The sequence below is a fragment of the Gouania willdenowi genome, unplaced genomic scaffold (genome assembly GCF_900634775.1).
Source record: "Gouania willdenowi unplaced genomic scaffold, fGouWil2.1 scaffold_14_arrow_ctg1, whole genome shotgun sequence".
Lineage (NCBI taxonomy): Eukaryota > Metazoa > Chordata > Actinopteri > Blenniiformes > Gobiesocidae > Gouania > Gouania willdenowi.
Window position 1 is genome coordinate 462272 of NW_021144899.1, and position 18400 is coordinate 480671.

Genomic DNA, 18400 nt, shown 5'->3' on the forward strand with positions numbered 1-18400 from the left:
GTGTGGTGGTGGTGTGTGTGTGTGTGTGTGTATTTATAACAGAAATAGTAAATCAAAACACAAAACTAAACATTTATACAAGAAGTACACAAAACGACAATTATAATTTAACGCATGGATAAATGTTAGAGTTCTAAGTTCAGTTCTACACATATGTAGTTAACAGTTATTAAATCATGTTTCATTTCAAGCTTTCTCACATTTCATCATTTGAAACAAAATGAAAACTGAGTGTTATACTGATATAAAAAATGCTCAGACACACACACCAAAAATATTAAAAACCTATATTTTCATTGATTAGGAAGCCTAACAAGGTAACCAATAGATATGTAATAAATTACATGATATATATTTGTTTTTAGTGTATTTTACAGCTGATTTAGGACCAGTTATCATAAGAGATGCTAACAGAAAGCTAACACAAGAGGAAGTTTAGTGTCAGTGATTAATTGTATATGAACTTTAGTAATTGAATATGTAATTGTAATTGACTTTGAGGTTTAAAAAAATTGTAATTGAAATGTACTTTGCAAAAATGTTGGTCATTGTAATCATAATTGAATTGTTAATTGACAATGGGTAATTGAAAATGTAATTATAACTGAAAAATGTAATTGACTCCATCCCAGGTACCCTCACATCCAGATGCAGCCCATCCCTCTGGTGGAGGTGGACTACAAGACCAACCCCAAAGCCAAACCACCTCATTCCCACTCCTCTCTCATCTACATGGCCATGCAGGCCAGTGAACAGCCCAAAGTCACTTTGTCCACCATCTATAAGTGGATCAAAGAGAACTTCTGCTACTACAGACACGCAGAGCCCACCTGGCAGGTAAGTGACACCCACTTTTATTATTTATGACTATCCATCTCCCTTCATTTATCATCACTTACTCATATTTAATCAATGGTTTTGTAATAAATCTTGCTTTTATTGTGTCTTTGTTACAGAACTCTATTCGTCAAACCTTGTCCCTCAACAAGAGGTTCAAGAAGGTCCCTCGACAGAAAGACGAGCCCGGCAGAGGAGGATTCTGGAAAATCAACCCAGATCACTCAGACATGTGTGTCAAGAGACTTTCCAGACGCAAGAAACGTTTCCAGGGCTATCAGGACACTGCAAGCACTTCTTCTGTTAATGAAGATATGAGTCCTGAACAGAAGACCCTGTCGCCTACGGACAGTAGAGGGACCACAAGGTCTACAGAGACACTGCTTGATCTTGGTCCTGCGGCTACATGGACCTGTTATTCTCTGAGCAGTCAGAGGTAGGAGAGGTGCAGCCATTGGTGGAGGTCACAGTGGGGACAGAGACCGTACCCCAAACCCTGGATCAAGGCTTTGGTCTGAGTGAGGGCTTCTTCACATCTACCTATGACCATCCACCACCAACAACACTGACTGTCCTATAACAAACCACGTAAGAATCTTTGTAATATGTATATATTGTATTATATGTGGAAATTAGTTTTAAATTTGTATTTTTTTTTTTTGATTTTTAATTCATATTTTGTTCAGTATTTTCATTTGTCTTTTACTATACATTTTTGTGAACTTTGTTTATATATTCGTTTTCATCATATTTTGCTCCCTGGGACTGAAAATTCTTTTTTTTACTTTTTCACTGAAAGTTAAGGATAATAATATCAAACCAACACAGCTCGCCATGAAAAATGATACAATGAAGGACAGACTGAGGACACAGACTTTATTATCTTTTTTATTATCTATCAATAATGCAAGAAAGGTTTGTGTGTGTGTGTGTGTGTGTGTATTTATAACAAAAATAGTAAATCAAAACAAAAAACTAAACATTTATACAAAAAGTACACAAAACGTCAATTATAATTTAACACATGGATCCATGTTAGAGTTCTAAGTTCAGTTCTACACATATGTAGTTAACAGTTATTAAATCATGTTTCATTTCAAGCTTTCTCACATTTTATCATTTGAACAAAAATGAAACTGAGTGTTATACTGATATCAAAAATACTCAGACACACACACCAAAAATATTAAAAAACCTATATTTTCATTGATTAGGAAGCCTAACAAGGTAACCAATAGATATGTAATAAATTACATGATAAATATTTGTTTTTATTTTACAGCTGATTTAGGACCAGTTATCATAAGAGATGCTAACAGAAAGCTAACACAAGAGGAAGGTTAACTTAATTTAGGTTATTTATTACAGTGTCAGTGATTAATTGTATATGAACTTTAGTAATTGAATATGTAATTGTAATTGACATTGAGGTTTAAAAAAAATGTAATTGAAATGTAATTTGAAAAAATGCTGGTCATTTTAATCATAATTGAATTGTTAATTGACAATGGGTAATTGAAAATGTAATTATAACTGAAAAATGTAATTGACTCCAACCCAGGTACCCTCACATCCAGATGCAGCCCATCCCTCTGGTGGAGGTGGACTACAAGACCAACCCCAAAGCCAAACCACCTCATTCCCACTCCTCTCTCATCTACATGGCCATGCAGGCCAGTGAACAGCCCAAAGTCACTTTGTCCACCATCTATAAGTGGATCAAAGAGAACTTCTGCTACTACAGACACGCAGAGCCCACCTGGCAGGTAAGTGACACCCACTTTTATTATTTATGACTATCCATCTCCCTTCATTTATCATCACTTACTCATATTTGCTCAATGGTTTTGTAATAAATCTTGCTTTTATTGTGTCTTTGTTACAGAACTCTATTCGTCACACCTTGTCCCTCAACAAGAGGTTCAAGAAGGTCCCTCGACAGAAAGACGAGCCCGGCAGAGGAGGATTCTGGAAAATCAACCCAGATGCAAAGACTTTATTATATTATCTTTCTCATTATCTATCTATAATGCAAGAAAGATTTGTGTGTGTGTGTGTGTGTGTGTGTGTGTGTGTGTGTATTTGTGTGTGTGTGTGTATTTATAACAAAAATAGTAAATCAAAACAAAAAACTAAACATTTATACAAAAAGTACACAAAACGACAATTATAATTTAACGCATGGATAAATGTTACAGTTCTAAGTTCAGTTCTACACATATGTAGTTAACAGTTATTAAATCATGTTTCATTTCAAGCTTTCTCACATTTCATCATTTGAAACCAAATTGAAACTGAGTGTTATAGTGATATCAAAAATTCTCAGACACACACGCCAAAAATATTAAAAAACTTATATTTTCATTGATTAGGAAGCCTAACAAGGTAACCAATAGATATGTAATAAATTACATGATATATATTTGTTTTTAGTGTATTTTTCAGCTGATTTAGGACCAGTTATCATAAGAGATGCTAACAGAAAGCTAACACAAGAGGAAGGTTAACTTCCTTTAGGTTATTTATTACAGTGTCAGTGATTAATTGTATATGAACTTTAGTAATTGAATATGTAATTGTAATTGACATTGAGGTTTAAAAAAATTGTAATTGAAATGTAATTTGAAAAAATGTTGGTCATTGTAATCATAATTGAATTGTTAATTGACAATGGGTAATTGAAAATGTAATTATAACTGAAAAATGTAATTGACTCCAACCCAGGTACCCTCACATCCAGATGCAGCCCATCCCTCTGGTGGAGGTGGACTACAAGACCAACCCCAAAGCCAAACCACCTCATTCCCACTCCTCTCTCATCTACATGGCCATGCAGGCCAGTGAACAGCCCAAAGTCACTTTGTCCACCATCTATAAGTGGATCAAAGAGAACTTCTGCTACTACAGACACGCAGAGCCCACCTGGCAGGTAAGTGACACCCACTTTTATTATTTATGACTATCCATCTCCCTTCATTTATCATCACTTACTCATATTTAATCAATGGTTTTGTAATAAATCTTGCTTTTATTGTGTCTTTGTTACAGAACTCTATTCGTCACACCTTGTCCCTCAACAAGAGGTTCAAGAAGGTCCCTCGACAGAAAGACGAGCCCGGCAGAGGAGGATTCTGGCAAATCAACCCAGAGGCAAAGACTTTATTATCTTTTTCATTCTCTATTTATAATGCAAGAAAGGTCTGTGTGTGTGCATGTGTGCATTTATAACAAATATAGTAAATAAAAACAAAAAACTAAACATTTATACAAAAAGTACACAAAACGACAACAGAAATGCACAAAAATATACATAAAGGCTCCACTCAAAATAAACAAAACTTAATATTTGTACAAAAATACAAAAAATGACTCCAGAATCACATTACAATGGCAACAAAAAACAAAAATCCACAAAAAGACAACAGAAAGATACAAAATTACACTTATTGACTCCAATAAACATTACAGAAAAATACATCCAACCTTCAAACACGTACTCATTTCAGATCACTTCTTGGTATCTTTTGAATTAAAAATATCGGCTTAAATTCTGAGAGAATCCTGCAGTCTGTGCCTTTTCCTCGCCCTCCGCTCTCTTTTCTGTTTCAGGTGTCTTGATGCTGGAGATAACGGTTCCTGATCTTTGGCTCACGGCACAACTAATCTGGGACACTTTGGGCTGATCAATGGTTCGCGGCTCAACTAGTCTGGAACACTTGGATGGACTCATCAATGTTTCGCTGCTCAACTAGTCTGGAACACTTGGATGGACTATCCTTTTATCCTATTCTGTTTGTCGCTCTGTTCACTAACCCCAACCAGTCGAAGCGGATGGCTGCCACCTCTGAACCTGGTTCCGCTGGAGATTTCTTCCTATAAAAAAGAGGGAGTTTTTTCTTCCCACTGTCGCTAAATGCTTGTTCATGTGGATCTTGTTGGGTTCTTTCTTCTTTTTATTATGGACTTTATATTTTGTATGGGGTACCAAGTGTAAAAATGTACTATAAAAGTTTTCGATAACACATTTTCATTATTTATCTCACTTTTCTCATATTTAGCACATTTTCCTACATTTAACACAACATTTAACCACATATATAGAGGTAAAAAAAATGCACTAAATCTAAATATATAAATCTAAATATAAATGGTTTATGTTATATTGGTGAAGAGGTGGGTGGGACGGTTTTGTGTGTCTCTGCTTGTGCATTGGTTGAGGTTACAATGGGCGGGGTCAATTAGCATATGAACGAAACATTTAAGTTCCACATTTAGATTTAGATTTAAACATTTAGATTTAACATTTAACATTTAGATTTAGATTTAACATGAAGATTTCACATTTAGATTTAACATTTAACATTCATATTTAAAATGTATATATAAAATTTAACATTTAGACTTAGATTTAACATTTAGATATAACATATAACATTTAGATTTAAAATTTAGATATAGATTTAACATTTAGATATAACATATACCATTTAGATTTAGATTTATATATTTAGATTTTATGCTTTATTTTACCTCTATTTATGTGGTTAAATGTTGTGTTAAATGTAGGAAAATGTGCTAAATATGAGAAAAGTGATATAAATAATGTAAATGTGTTAGCTAAAACTTTTATAGTACATTTTTACACTTACCACCCAATTATTTTGCTCAGCGCTTTGAGATGACTTTCTTCTATTTTGTGCTATATAAATAAAGTTGCATTGAATTGAATTTGGTCATAATTGACAACTCTACTTAAGCTCCTCCCACTACTATACTGTAGTAGTTATATTTAAAGCTGGTGTTTTTTTTTAAATGTGGGATTAAATAACACTGAATGATAATCAATGAAAGGAAGACTTTACATGTGAATATATTGGTTTAAATACATAATAGTGATGTGGCAGTCCAAATTCTAACAACATATTTCATTTAAAAGCTAGTTATACTTAATCAGAGGTGAAAATAACTGATTACAAAGTACTCACGTTATTGTAATTGAAATGCTTTTTATTGATACTTTTTTCAGTATATTTCTAAATCAGTGTTTTGACTTGTACTTACAGTACGTTTTAAAAAAAGTAATTTATTACTTTTCTGCCAACAGTTACTGAGTATTTTTTTATTTTAAAATGATCAACAGACTTTGTAAAACTACAAAAAATGAAATGACCAGACAACAATCAAATGCATCACACCATGGTCGACCAATCAGATTAAAGGTAATGCACGGCACCAAAACAGCATTGAATGCTGGTTCTTTTCTTAGTTTCAGAGTTCATAAATGTAGTTATACTTAGAGCTGGAGATTTTTTATTATTATTTTGAATTGAATTAATTTGTGTTATTTAATTTAAAAATTTTTTTTGGCAGAATATTCATTTTATACGCAGGTGCCTTTGTGTAAAAATAAATTAAGTTACAATTGCAAGATTTCATCTCTTCCTTTTTAAGTTTATGTTTACTGTATGCAAGGTAATCATGTCAAGATTTATTATGGATCAGGTCTGTGAAAGGATAGGGCACTGCATGAGTACCTCACATAATGGTCTAATTTGTGTTTTTTGCAAGGGTGACAAAAATACTAGTCTTCAGTACTCAAGTAAAAGTATAGATACTTGAATAAAAATAACTCTGGTAAAAGTAAAAGTATTGAAGTTGCTCCCTTACTTGAGTAAAAGTAAAAAAGTACATGCTACTAAATGTACTTTACTGTAATTAAAAAGTATAACAAATGTTCCTTCAATTATAAGACAGTGTTTTTAAACCAGCAAATTCTTTATCCTTTATTTTTTTAAGAACTTGTAGAATACTGGTTTATGAAAACAAGTAAAATCTGTTACCCTTGAACACCTGGAGAATTTAGCACTCATAATGAACACAATTTGTAAATAAAATGTGTCAAGAAATAAAATGTTCAATAAAACCCAGAGCAGCTTTGAGTTTAACCTCCTTAAGAACTTGTGGAAAACTGGTACATGGACATAAATTAAATCTGTTACCCTATATGAACACCTGGAGAATTTAGCACTAATTATAGATTAAAATAAATGTGTAAATAAAATGTTTCAAGCTTCTCCTCCAGCTTCACGGTTGTTGGTTGTGGAAGATGACGTCACGATGTAAAAAGAAGCAATTGTGACGTCATCTTTAATGGTCATAAAATTAAGGCCGTAGCTATGGATACGTTAAAACCACTCGGCCATCCTGGCACGGTGAAAACATAGGCATATTACACTTATGTAGTGTTGGAATGGATTATTATTCATGGTTTCTTTTTGTGTGTATTATTATAATTATATATCTTTATAATCAATAATCCTGTAATTATATATCTTTATAATCAATAATCCTGTAATTATATATCTTTATAATCAATAATCCTGTAATTATATATCTTTTTAATCAATAATCCTGTAATTATATATCTTTATAATCAATAATCCTGTAATTATATATCTTTATAATCAATAATCCTGTTAATAAAATACATTCTCAGTCAATCCAACTTTTTTTAAAGCCCCACAGGACAAGGACAAACAATTTCAGAACATCTGATTTTGACTTAATCTAAATCTAACAATAACAACCATGTACGTAAGCGATGATACAAATCAGATATAAATTACTAGGAAACTCAGATTAACACTAAAATGTCAGTTTGATCCAAAATGCACAAAGTCTAAATCATTAACAAATACGAATAATTATATTTTAAAAATTAAACTTATTACACATTAAACATCTCATACATACCTAATAAATCAAATAAACAGACACAATAAACCACTAAATGCTAAATAATATTAATAATAATATTGCTTTAAATCACCAGTAAATAACATCTTTAACTAACTAAAATAACTGATTGTTTAATTTCTAAATGTAAAACATCTTATAATTAAAATTAATACTGTAAGATTTCAACTTTTGAAAACTGTGCATTGACATACATTTCTTCCTGCATGTACAGTGGGCCATAAAAGTATTTATTCAGCCACCAAATGTGCAAGTTGTCCCACTTAAAAAGATGAGAGAGGCCTGTAATTTTCATCATAAATATACCTCAACTATGAGAGACAAAATGAAAAAAAAAAATCAAGAAAATCACATTGTAGGATTTTTAATAAATTTATTGGTAAATCCCTCTGTAAAATAAATATTTGGTCACCTACAAACAAGCCAGATTTGTGTCTCTCACAGACCTGTAACTTCTTCTTTAAGAGGCTCCTCTGTCCTCCACTCGTTACCTGTATTAATGGCACCTGTTTGAACTGGTTATCAGTATAAAAGACACCTGTCCACAACCTCAGACAGTCACACTCCAAACTCTACTATGGCCAACACCAAAGAGCTGTCAAAGGACACCAGAAACACAATAGTAGACCTGCACCAGGCTGGGAAGACTGAATCTGTAATAGGTAAACAGCTTGGTGTGAAGAAATCAACTGTAGGAGCAATTATTAGAAAATGGAAGACATACAAGACCACTGATAATCTCCCTCAATCTGGGGCTCCACACAAGATCTCACCCTGTGGGGTCAAAATGATCACAAGAACAGTGAGCAAAAATCCCAGAACCACACGGGGGGACCTAGTGAATAACCTGCAGAGAGCTGGGACCAAAGTAACAAAGGCTACCATCAGTAACACACTACGCCACCAGGGATTCAAATCCTGCAGTGCCAGACGTGTCCTCCTGCTTAAACCAGTACATGTCCAGACCTGTCTGAAGTTTGCTAGAGAGCATTTGGATGATCCAGAAGAGGATTGGGTGAATGTCATATGGTCAGATGAAACCAAAATAGAACTTTTTGGTAAAAACTCAACTAGTCGTGTTTGGAGGAGAAAAAACACCATACCATGTGTAAAGCATGTGACAAAGGGCAGCCCTGGTGGAGTCCAACCCTCACTGGAAACCAGTTTTACTTACTGCCAGCAATGCGGACCTTTCTAATATTAAATACATTATTCATAATTTTATTTTTCTTCTCATTTGTCTTCTGTAGAATTTATTTATTCATTTATATTTTGGCTGCACAATTAAAGTTAAAGAATAAACAAAATATAATTTGAGAAATTTGCATCCAGCAGTCATCACTGCATATGAATATTAGTTCTAAAAACATTTTTATTATTAGGATTTGGTACAATTTCAGTAAACAATGTTACAATTTATTTAGTATTTACTTTTCTGACGTGCAATAACTCAAAAATATTTCTAAAAAGTTTTGTTTAAATCATATTAATTGCATATAGTTAGTAGGGGTGAGTATTGGCAATGATGTTACAATACGATACGTGTCACGATACAATAATATTGTAATATATTGAGATACTCTACCCAGTTAATATCAAAATTAAACGTAAAGATGAAAAATCAAGTTGCTGTATATGTTCATCAGAAGATATTGATCATTCAGAGGACAAAATACAGTGTTACACACTGCCATCATAAAATAAAGTGCAACAAGTTTCTTTTCACTGAAACTACTGTGTAGAAGTCTCAAAGTAACCATGACAACATAATGACGGCATTGGAACAACTGTAAGTGAGAACATTAAGGATAAAACACCCTGAGTTACTGATAATGCAAAAAAATATAAAAAATAATGTATCCTATTGTATCAGTTTAAACACTGATCTGAACAGATTATATGAAAATAAAATGCCTGTGCATACATAAATATTGCAGGCATTACACACTGCCATCATTAAATCATGTGCATCAAGTAACCATTGAACACATTAAAAGCATTGTAATCACTGAAATATTGCAGAAATACACAAAAATATTGATTAAATATTGTCCCCCTACAAACCTAATAGTTAGTGAAAATCTATTTTTTTAATTCATTTTTGTTGAATTAAAAGAAGGGAAATGTTTCAGGTTCAGAATAATCCATCTTTAAATTAAATATATTTGAGTGTAGTTTTAAGAAGGTGGTCACTGGGTCCTGAAGTCACACCATTTTAAAACTAGTGTTTTTACTTTAACAACTAAGCAGAAGCATATAACTGGTTTCCACTGAAGGACTTTATGTTCAAATGTATGTTCCACCAATAGTTAAACTGCAGCCCAACAATGTCAGACTGACACCAACTTAGCTTTAAACCATAGCAAACTACCCTTATTAATACATTACATGAAACATTGAAACACACGCTCACAGTTAAACACAAAAATGCATAATGTGTTAAGTCCAAAACGTCCTTTTCTTACAAACAAAGAACAAAACCAATGCAAACACATTCACACCATCATGGAGAGGATCCAAGATGGCGGAGTGAGAGGACACTTATTTGCAGGCTCACAATAAATACATTGTGTATTCCTGGAATTGTGAACTTTGTGGTGCAATAACCCAAAACCTACCAAAAAGGAACATTTTCAAAGCCTTTTGACTTTGTTAGTCATATATTGAGCGTACCGAAATGTCAGACCACGACTACAGTGTGTGTGTTCAACCTGTTGCTGTTCTATCCGTGTCGGACGGTGAGGTGGAAGACATTGAGGTAGATGAAACCTCTAAAGCAGGCAGGATAAACCTGGCCCATACTCCAATCAAAAGCCCTAAACCCAAGAAGTTGAAGGCAAGCGGCGACAAAAAGGAAGAGGAAAATTTCAACGCTACTCTTCTCCACGCAATTCAGGTGCTGACTGGGAAAGTGGATGATCAGACTGAACTGATGAAAAGCTTTGACAGACGTATTGAAGCGAATGCGGTGGCTGCAAGTGAGAACAGAAAAGAAATTGTTGAAGAGCTTCATATGGAAAATGTCAAGCTTAATAATGCAAGTAAGGAACAGGCTCGGTACAAAAGGAGGTGGAATCTCCGGCTGACCGGTCTCCAGGAGAAGGAAGGTGAAGACACGAGAGAGGCTGTCATCATGATTCTCACCAGAATTGTTCCAATGGTTGTGGATCGTCTGAGAGACACTGTGGATGTTGTGCACCGCCTGGGGAAGAGAAACACCGCTACTTCACCGAGCACGCCGAGGCAAATTATCATCCAGTTCTGGTTGAAAATGGTGTGGGATGAAGTGTGGAAAAAGTCCAGAGAGGCACGAGTGTGCAGCGAGATGCACATTCGTTTCAGAGAGGATTTTTCAAAAGAGGAACGGGAGGCTCGCTCCAAGCTGTGGCCCCTGGTTGTGGAGGCCAGGAAGAAAGGGAAACGAACATTCCTAAAGGAAGGGTATGCTCTGATTGACAACCAGCGTGTGGACCCTAAATGATTATCTTTGTGGGGCTTTCATTGCTCCAGTACAGGTACTCTGACTGTTTTGCACTGATGTTTTAAAGGTTTGAAATGTTTAAGGTTGTTGCAAAAACGTTATTATTGATTTGTATTATGGATATATGTGTATCTCACCCCTGCACATCACGTTCCTTGCACATTTATTCTATATTGTGAATGTTATCTTTTATGTCGTTAAACACCAGGGGGTTCAGGAATACTGTGAAACGTAAGACAATTTTTCTTTTTGTAAAGAGCAGAAGTGCAATTTAATTTTCTTACAAGAGACTCATTCAACGGAGGAATTCAGCCGTGGAATTTAACGACGAAAATTAAATTCTTTTTTGTGTGTATGGCTATAACAAAAAAGCTCAGAACAAAAAAAGTAAGTTGTTGGAGGAATGGAAACTGACTTACACCACTGACAAAGTCATCGTTGGGGGAGACTATAACCTGGCTCCTGACCTCTGGATGGACCGGCTTCCTCCAAAGGGACAATATCATAATTATGAGGAAATCATTGTTGATTTTATTTCCAAGGAAAACCTAATTGACATTTGGAGAATGAGAAACTCCAATACTTTGCAATATACTTGGGTTAATTCTGCTAACAACGGTCAACATTCAAGGATAGATTTTTGGTTAATTTCTACAAACCTAATTAATAATGTGCATAAATGTGAGATAACAGCTTCACCCCTGACAGATCACTGTGCAATTACAATATGTCTCCAGCTTGATGGGCTTCAATATATACCTAACCCTTTATGGAAATTTAATAGTAGCCTTCTTGAAAGTGAGGAATTTTGTAGTGAAACTAAAAATTTGGTAAAGAAAATTACTAAATTAGAAATGACACCTTAAAGTAAATGGGAGTGGTTTAAATTCCAAATTAGAGAAACAGCCATTAGCAGAAGTAAATACATTTCTAAAGCTAAGAAACAAAAACAACAGGACATTATAAATGATATCAATAAACTATGTCATAAACTGGAGTTATCTTTAGATGAACAAGTTATATTAAATGACTTGCATAACCAACTTGATCATCTATACTTGGATAAAGCCAAAGGAGCATTTGTTTGCTCTAGAGCTCGTTGGATTGAAGGTGAAAAAAATTCATCTCATTTCTTTAGTCTGGAAAAGCAAAGACAAATAAAAAAGAAAATTCATAAGCTACTTGTTAACAAGATAAGTATTGATAATCAACAACAGGTAAATGAGGAAATAAGAACATTTTATAGTGATCTGTATGGATCCACATTTGCTGGGGATGATTGCAAATAGTTTTTTGAGGAAATTAGGGAGAAAAGAAAAACAATTGACGCAGACTTTATGCAGCATATGGAGGATGATCTTACAATTGAAGAGTTAGATATAGCAATGAAGCAAATGCCAAAAGGAAAGTCACCAGGTATTGATGGTTTAACTGTGGAATTTTATTCCTTTTTCTGGAACGATATCAGAGAAATGCTCTTTAAGGCCTTTCAAGAATGTATTTCAACTGGACACCTGTCTTCTACTATGAAACATGGAATAATCACCTTAATCCCAAAGCCCAATAAGGATAAATTATCACTTGACAATTGGAGGCCGATTACTCTTTTATGTAATGACTATAGATTGTTAGCACGTGTACTCTAAGAGATTAGATATGGGTTTAAACAATATAGTTGATGAATGCCAATCAGCCTTTGTAAAAGGCAGAAATATTCATAACCATACAAGGCTGATTCTTGATATGTTAGATTATAGAGATTATATTGAAACAGACAGTCTGGTGTTATTTATAGACTTTTTCAAGACATTTGACACTGTTGAACATCCTTTTTACTGAAAACACTTCACTTCTTGGGCTTTGGAGAACAGTTCTGTATCATTGTAGAGATGCTATATACTGACATCACTAGTTCAGTCTCTCTGAATCCTGGTGTGACTCCTAGATTCGAGGTGTTACGTTGAATTCGACAGGGTTCCCCCATCTCCCCAAAACTTTTCATCCTAGCAACACAGTTATTATCAGTTCTGATCAATAACTCCAGTGATATACAGGGAATTACAATTTTTAACAAAGAGTTTAAGATAAGCCAATTTGCAGATGACACCTGTTTCTTTTTAAAGAATAAATCAATAGTGGATAAAATGCTTAGTATTATTTCATTATTCTCTAAAGCATCAGGATTGTCTCTTAATATCAAAAAATGTGAATTACTCCCTATCCACACTTGCTCTGATTCCTCTATTTCCTCAATTAGAGTTGAGACGGAAGTCAAGTATTTAGGATTGTTGATTTCTAAAAATATAGTAAATAGGGAAGACACTAACATTACAAATCGTATAGTAGATGTGAAGAGATCATTAAGCCATTGGCTAACCAGAGACCTAACTATCTTTGGTAGAATCACTCTATCTAAAGCAGAAGGTATTTCCAAATTGATTTTTCCCTGTCATTCATTATATATTTCCTCATGAAACATTAATAAAGCTAACTCTGTTATTTATCAGTTCTTATGGAGGAATAAAACACACTACATTAGAAGGTCACAACTTGTTAAGGAGTATGATAGTGGTGGTATTAAAGCCCCAGATTTTAGTCTATGATTGGCACCTTCAGACTGAACTGGATCAAATCTTGTCTTTCCCAACCAAACTCTATGTGGTTTCACATTCCAAGATCTTTATTTCAGCAAATAGGAGGCTTGGATTTTGTTTTGAAGTGTGACTTTGACGTGAACAGAATTCCTACAAAGTTGTCTGATTTCCATAAACAAGCTCTATTTTTTTGAAGATGGTATTTTCCCACAACTTTTCCCCTCACAATTTGACTATATGGAACAACAGAGTAATTACTATTAGCAGGAAATCAGTTTTTACTGATAATTGGTTTGAACTAGACATAGTTTTTGTGACCGACTTGATGGATAATAATGGTTCGTTTTTGAGTTATGCAGATTTCATAGGAAAATATGATTTAAATTGCTCTCAAAGAGAATTTAACAAAATAAGTAAATAATTCCTTTATCATTATTCCAGTTGATACACAACTATCTAATATACAACAAATCATTACCTATGTTACCAAATCTTTTAATTGGAGAATATAATTTGTTGGACAAAAAAAATGTAACAATAAGTTGTTTAGTTACGTTCTAAAATGTAAAATATTCCATGGGTATTGCAGGGGGTTACAGCAGAGCCCTAACCTGAGGAACCCCACTACCTTAAAAAAAAGCCTATTCTAAATATACTAAGTGGCTTATTTTACCTAAAGTTAAAGAAACACATTTCAAAATCCTAAATAATATATATCCTGTGTCAAATTTTCTTAAAAAAAGATTTAATTTTTTGGTAAATAGGGTCTATTGTAGTGGTTGTGACTTGAAGTGCTCTGCATCAGACTGCAGGTCAATGAGTTCCAGCTGGACATCACTTGGTGCATCATCCACATTGCAGGTAAATGGTGAGGAAATCAAGTGCATCTCACTCTCCATTGTTCTGAGATCTTCAAATCGCCTCAAAAACTTGCCATGCGGTGCTCCTAACATAGATGAGTACCTGCGGAGGTGATCATCTGATGGTGTGACTTCCTTCAGGGTTTGCATGTGAGTGAGATTGTTGCTCTCCAGATGCCTTGAAAGAAACTGTAACTTGGCCATGAAAGCCTTCACCAGGTTGTGCATTTCATGGACGAAAAGGCCCTTGCCTTGCAGTTTAGTGTTCAGTGCAGTCATCAGTGCAGTCACGTCAACAGCAAATACAAAATCTGTCAGCCATTTCTCATCTGAGATGTCTTTGCCTTTCTTCTCACAAAACTCTCGGCTCTCTGCTTTTAGATCTCAGACTCTTTTTAGCACTTTGCCCAGGCTGAGCCATCAGATAGTTGTGTGATAGCTGATGTCTCCATGTTCAGTCTTGTGCTCCTCTAAAAGTGCAACAAACTGCCTGTGATTCAAAGCTCGTGCCCTGATGAAGTTCAATATTTTAGTTATAACATTAATCATATGGTCAATTTTAAGCACTGACTTGCACAACACATGCTGATGTAAAATACAATGCAAAAATACCACTTTCTGATCTGCGTTGATTTCACTCACTTGTTAGATTTTGACAACCATCCGTTGTGACACCCGTCAGTCTGTCCCATTTCAGTCCCAGCGTGTCCATGCTTGCATTTACCTCCGTGAACAGATCGCTCCCTGTCAGTGGCAGAATTTGCCACTTCACGTTGCAGATGAAGCTCCAAATTTCCTGCAATGTCCTCCATCCTTCTCGTCACTGTGCGCCTGGACAGCTGGACTTGTTCAAATGCTTCTTTTTTCAGGACAAATCAGCGCTGCAGAGTCCACCAAGCACTCTTTTACAAACTCTCCCTGTGAGAATGGCTTACTGTTTTTAGTGATATTACAAAGCTGGTCCTGGTTGCAGCATCCCTGGATGTGTGAAGCTTGGTAAAAAATCCTTGTTGCTTTTGGAGCTTCGCTACCAAATCTTCCGATATCCGCACCATCTCACCACCATTCAAGTTTTTATATTTCTCCGAATGTTTCGTCTTGTAATGTCGACTCAAATTGTAATCCTTGAACACAGCAATCTGGTCCCCGTAAACCAAACACACCACTTTACGTCTGACTTTGGTAAATAAATACTTGGCAGTCCACATCTTGTTGAAAACCCTGCATTCAGCATCTACCTTTCTCTTTTTAGTCGACCATTTGGGGGTGAAATGAGTCATACTAAGTTAGGTGCATGCGTGCGCAGGCTCGGTGCAAAACCACAGGAGGACTGCTGAGGCAATGGTGCACGAGGAGCGGACGGAGCGGCATCTCAGTTTGGATCCAGTAAAAAGTGACCATAAATAACTGTACATGGACTGATATGCAGTGAGCTTCTAGTACTTCATATTGAAATTGTTTGTGAACATGTGGACCGCTGTGCCAGTTTTACTAAACTTTATAGCTACTTATACAGGCTCTGAGTTGAAATAGATAAAGTGTGTCAAAATAAAGCGGTCGCTCTCCGTGGTGCTGAAGCGCTGATTTGTTCCACTACTGCTTACGTACCAATGCGCGACGTAAAAAACAAAAGCTTCAAAATAAAAGCAATGCACACTCATGAGGTGCCGGTCAGTCAACCATAGGGCCGCATGTGGCCCGCGGGCCGTAAAGGGCCCAGGTCTGTTCTATGTGCACACACCATTCTAGCAGCAGCAGCAACAACACAGTGTCACTTACAGCACCCAAACGGAGGCTGCTGTGTGCACATGAACAAACACATGCTCTCAGTGACGTTCCGTGAGCACTAGGGTAGGGTAAGCAGGGTGTTCCAAATCGTGACCACCAATGTCAACACCAATGACAATTTGATATGTTTCTGCTGAAAAGTGTTAATTCAATTCAGTTGATTTCAACTTTATTTATACAGCGTAATTTACAACAAAGTCATCTCAGTGCGCTTATCAAAATATTAAATTTAGATCCACATGAACAAGCTTTTAACATCTAACAAAATCAACGTCGTAAAACACCATTAAAGAAACATAAACAATTATTTAATATAGCCTCCATATTCTCCCAACATTTATGAAACTGTGCGTAGGTAAGATCACTTCAGGTGGCGTACGCTGAAACACATGAAATGCATAAGCAAAATAAACAAAACAAACACTGGGTGTTGTTTTTTATTAATTGTTTTAACTTTTACTAAATATTTGCAAAAATACAAACTCCATAAGGATAATGAACTCAACTTCAAACTTCTTCAAAAGCAAAGAACAAAAAAAGGGTACATTTAAGGAAAATAAAAAACTAAATATTGCACAATAACAAATATGGTGTATCAGGGCTCCCTTATATAAATCCCAATATTGTCTTTTTTTCTCCCACCTTGTTTACACATGCTGTTGAAGGTCAACACTACATGTAGTGCATTTTTTTTATGACAGCTATGCATTTTAAACTATTGAAATGAAATAAATTCCTCAGATCTCTCTCTACTTTTTTGCCATTTTATTTAATTTTGACAAAAGAGTTTCACATCCAATTATAAAATAACACACAAGTAAATGAAAGTCAATTTAAACATATTAGTAACACGGTCAAATTACACATGATTAATATTATTAGAGGAAGGCATTGCAACAAAAAAAACAAGATAAATATAAAATTAACAAACCAAACATTAATTGAACTGAAATAGCTGCAGTTTGAAGACATTAGTGCACACATTAGTCACTTTGCCACAAAACAATACTAAAATTGCAGTAATGAACACACATCAACTTAAACAATTGAAGTTCTCAGAGGTATTGCACAAATAAACTATTAACCAAAAATAGTGTGATTTTCTGCTGGTGCTTTATAAAGCAGCATTAACCAACACAAGCTAATAAAGCACCATCCATCCATCCTTCAGTCCATCCTTATTCATTTATTCTCCTGGTTTTCCTGCAGGTGAAGTCATCTATGACATCATCACATTTCCTCAGTGCATCTGAAGGGGAAAAAAATAAATATTTTGAAACCAATGGCTGACCTATCAAGCAAACCAAGTCGTAGGATATGAATGATGTGATTAGAAATTGTTACATATTTAAATATTGATAAAAGCTGTGCACAAATTTAAGATGTAGCACTGTCAGGTTCTGTTTTGTTTGTGTTTAGCACTTTTGTTCTGAGTCTTTGTTTATTCTGTGTTTTAGTTTAACTCTTGTCTGTGCTTCAGGTATTCCTGCTTGTGGCTCCACCCCCAGTGATGTCTGTGTGCTTGGTCGGTGACTGATTAGCTCCCTCATGTTTCCACCCAGGTGTGGCCCATTCCCAATCAAGATTCCCTCACTATTTAGCTGAGTGCTTGGACACAGTATGACTGTGGGATCATTGTAATGTTGACCCTCCTCGTGTTCTGCTGCGTTTGTTCCCTGGTTTTCCTTGTGCCTTGTTGGATTTAGTTTTTTTGTGATTAAACATGGAGTCTTTTGAACTTTACACCTGCCTGCTGCCTAATTCTGCCTCTGCTTTTGGGTCCACACCCACACCGTACCATGACAAGAACACAACATTCATCTACTTTTATTTTGCTATTTATTATTTATGAAATAGATTGATTCAGAATACTAATAAAATAAATGGTTATCTACAGAATACAGTTTTAATAAAAGTAAAATGAGGGAAATGAATCAGCCTGATGAGAAGACAACAAAAATCCTTGCCTATCTTCACAATAATGACTGCACATGGAAGTTTAATCCTCCACATGCCTCTCACATGGGAGGTATCTGGGAGAGGATGATTGGTGTCACTCGAAAGATACTGGACTCTATGCTTCT

The 18400-nt window shown here is 35.1% G+C and overlaps 2 protein-coding genes across 6 annotated transcripts in view; one reads left to right on the top strand and one right to left on the bottom strand.

Annotated features, from left to right (window-relative positions):
• LOC114458619 (forkhead box protein J1-like) overlaps nt 1-2829 on the top strand; it is a 27644-nt gene extending 24815 nt beyond the window's left edge. Inside the window, exons 4-7 of the mRNA XM_028441048.1 lie at nt 633-837; nt 957-1425; nt 2399-2603; nt 2723-2829. Coding sequence (XP_028296849.1) covers nt 633-837; nt 957-1277 — 526 coding nt within the window. The 3' untranslated portion in view covers nt 1278-1425; nt 2399-2603; nt 2723-2829. The remainder of the gene's footprint in view (nt 1-632; nt 838-956; nt 1426-2398; nt 2604-2722) is intronic.
• The window catches only part of LOC114458605 (uncharacterized), a 259265-nt gene that overhangs the window by 125315 nt on the left and 115550 nt on the right, over nt 1-18400 (bottom strand). The gene's annotated exons all lie outside the window — the stretch shown is intronic.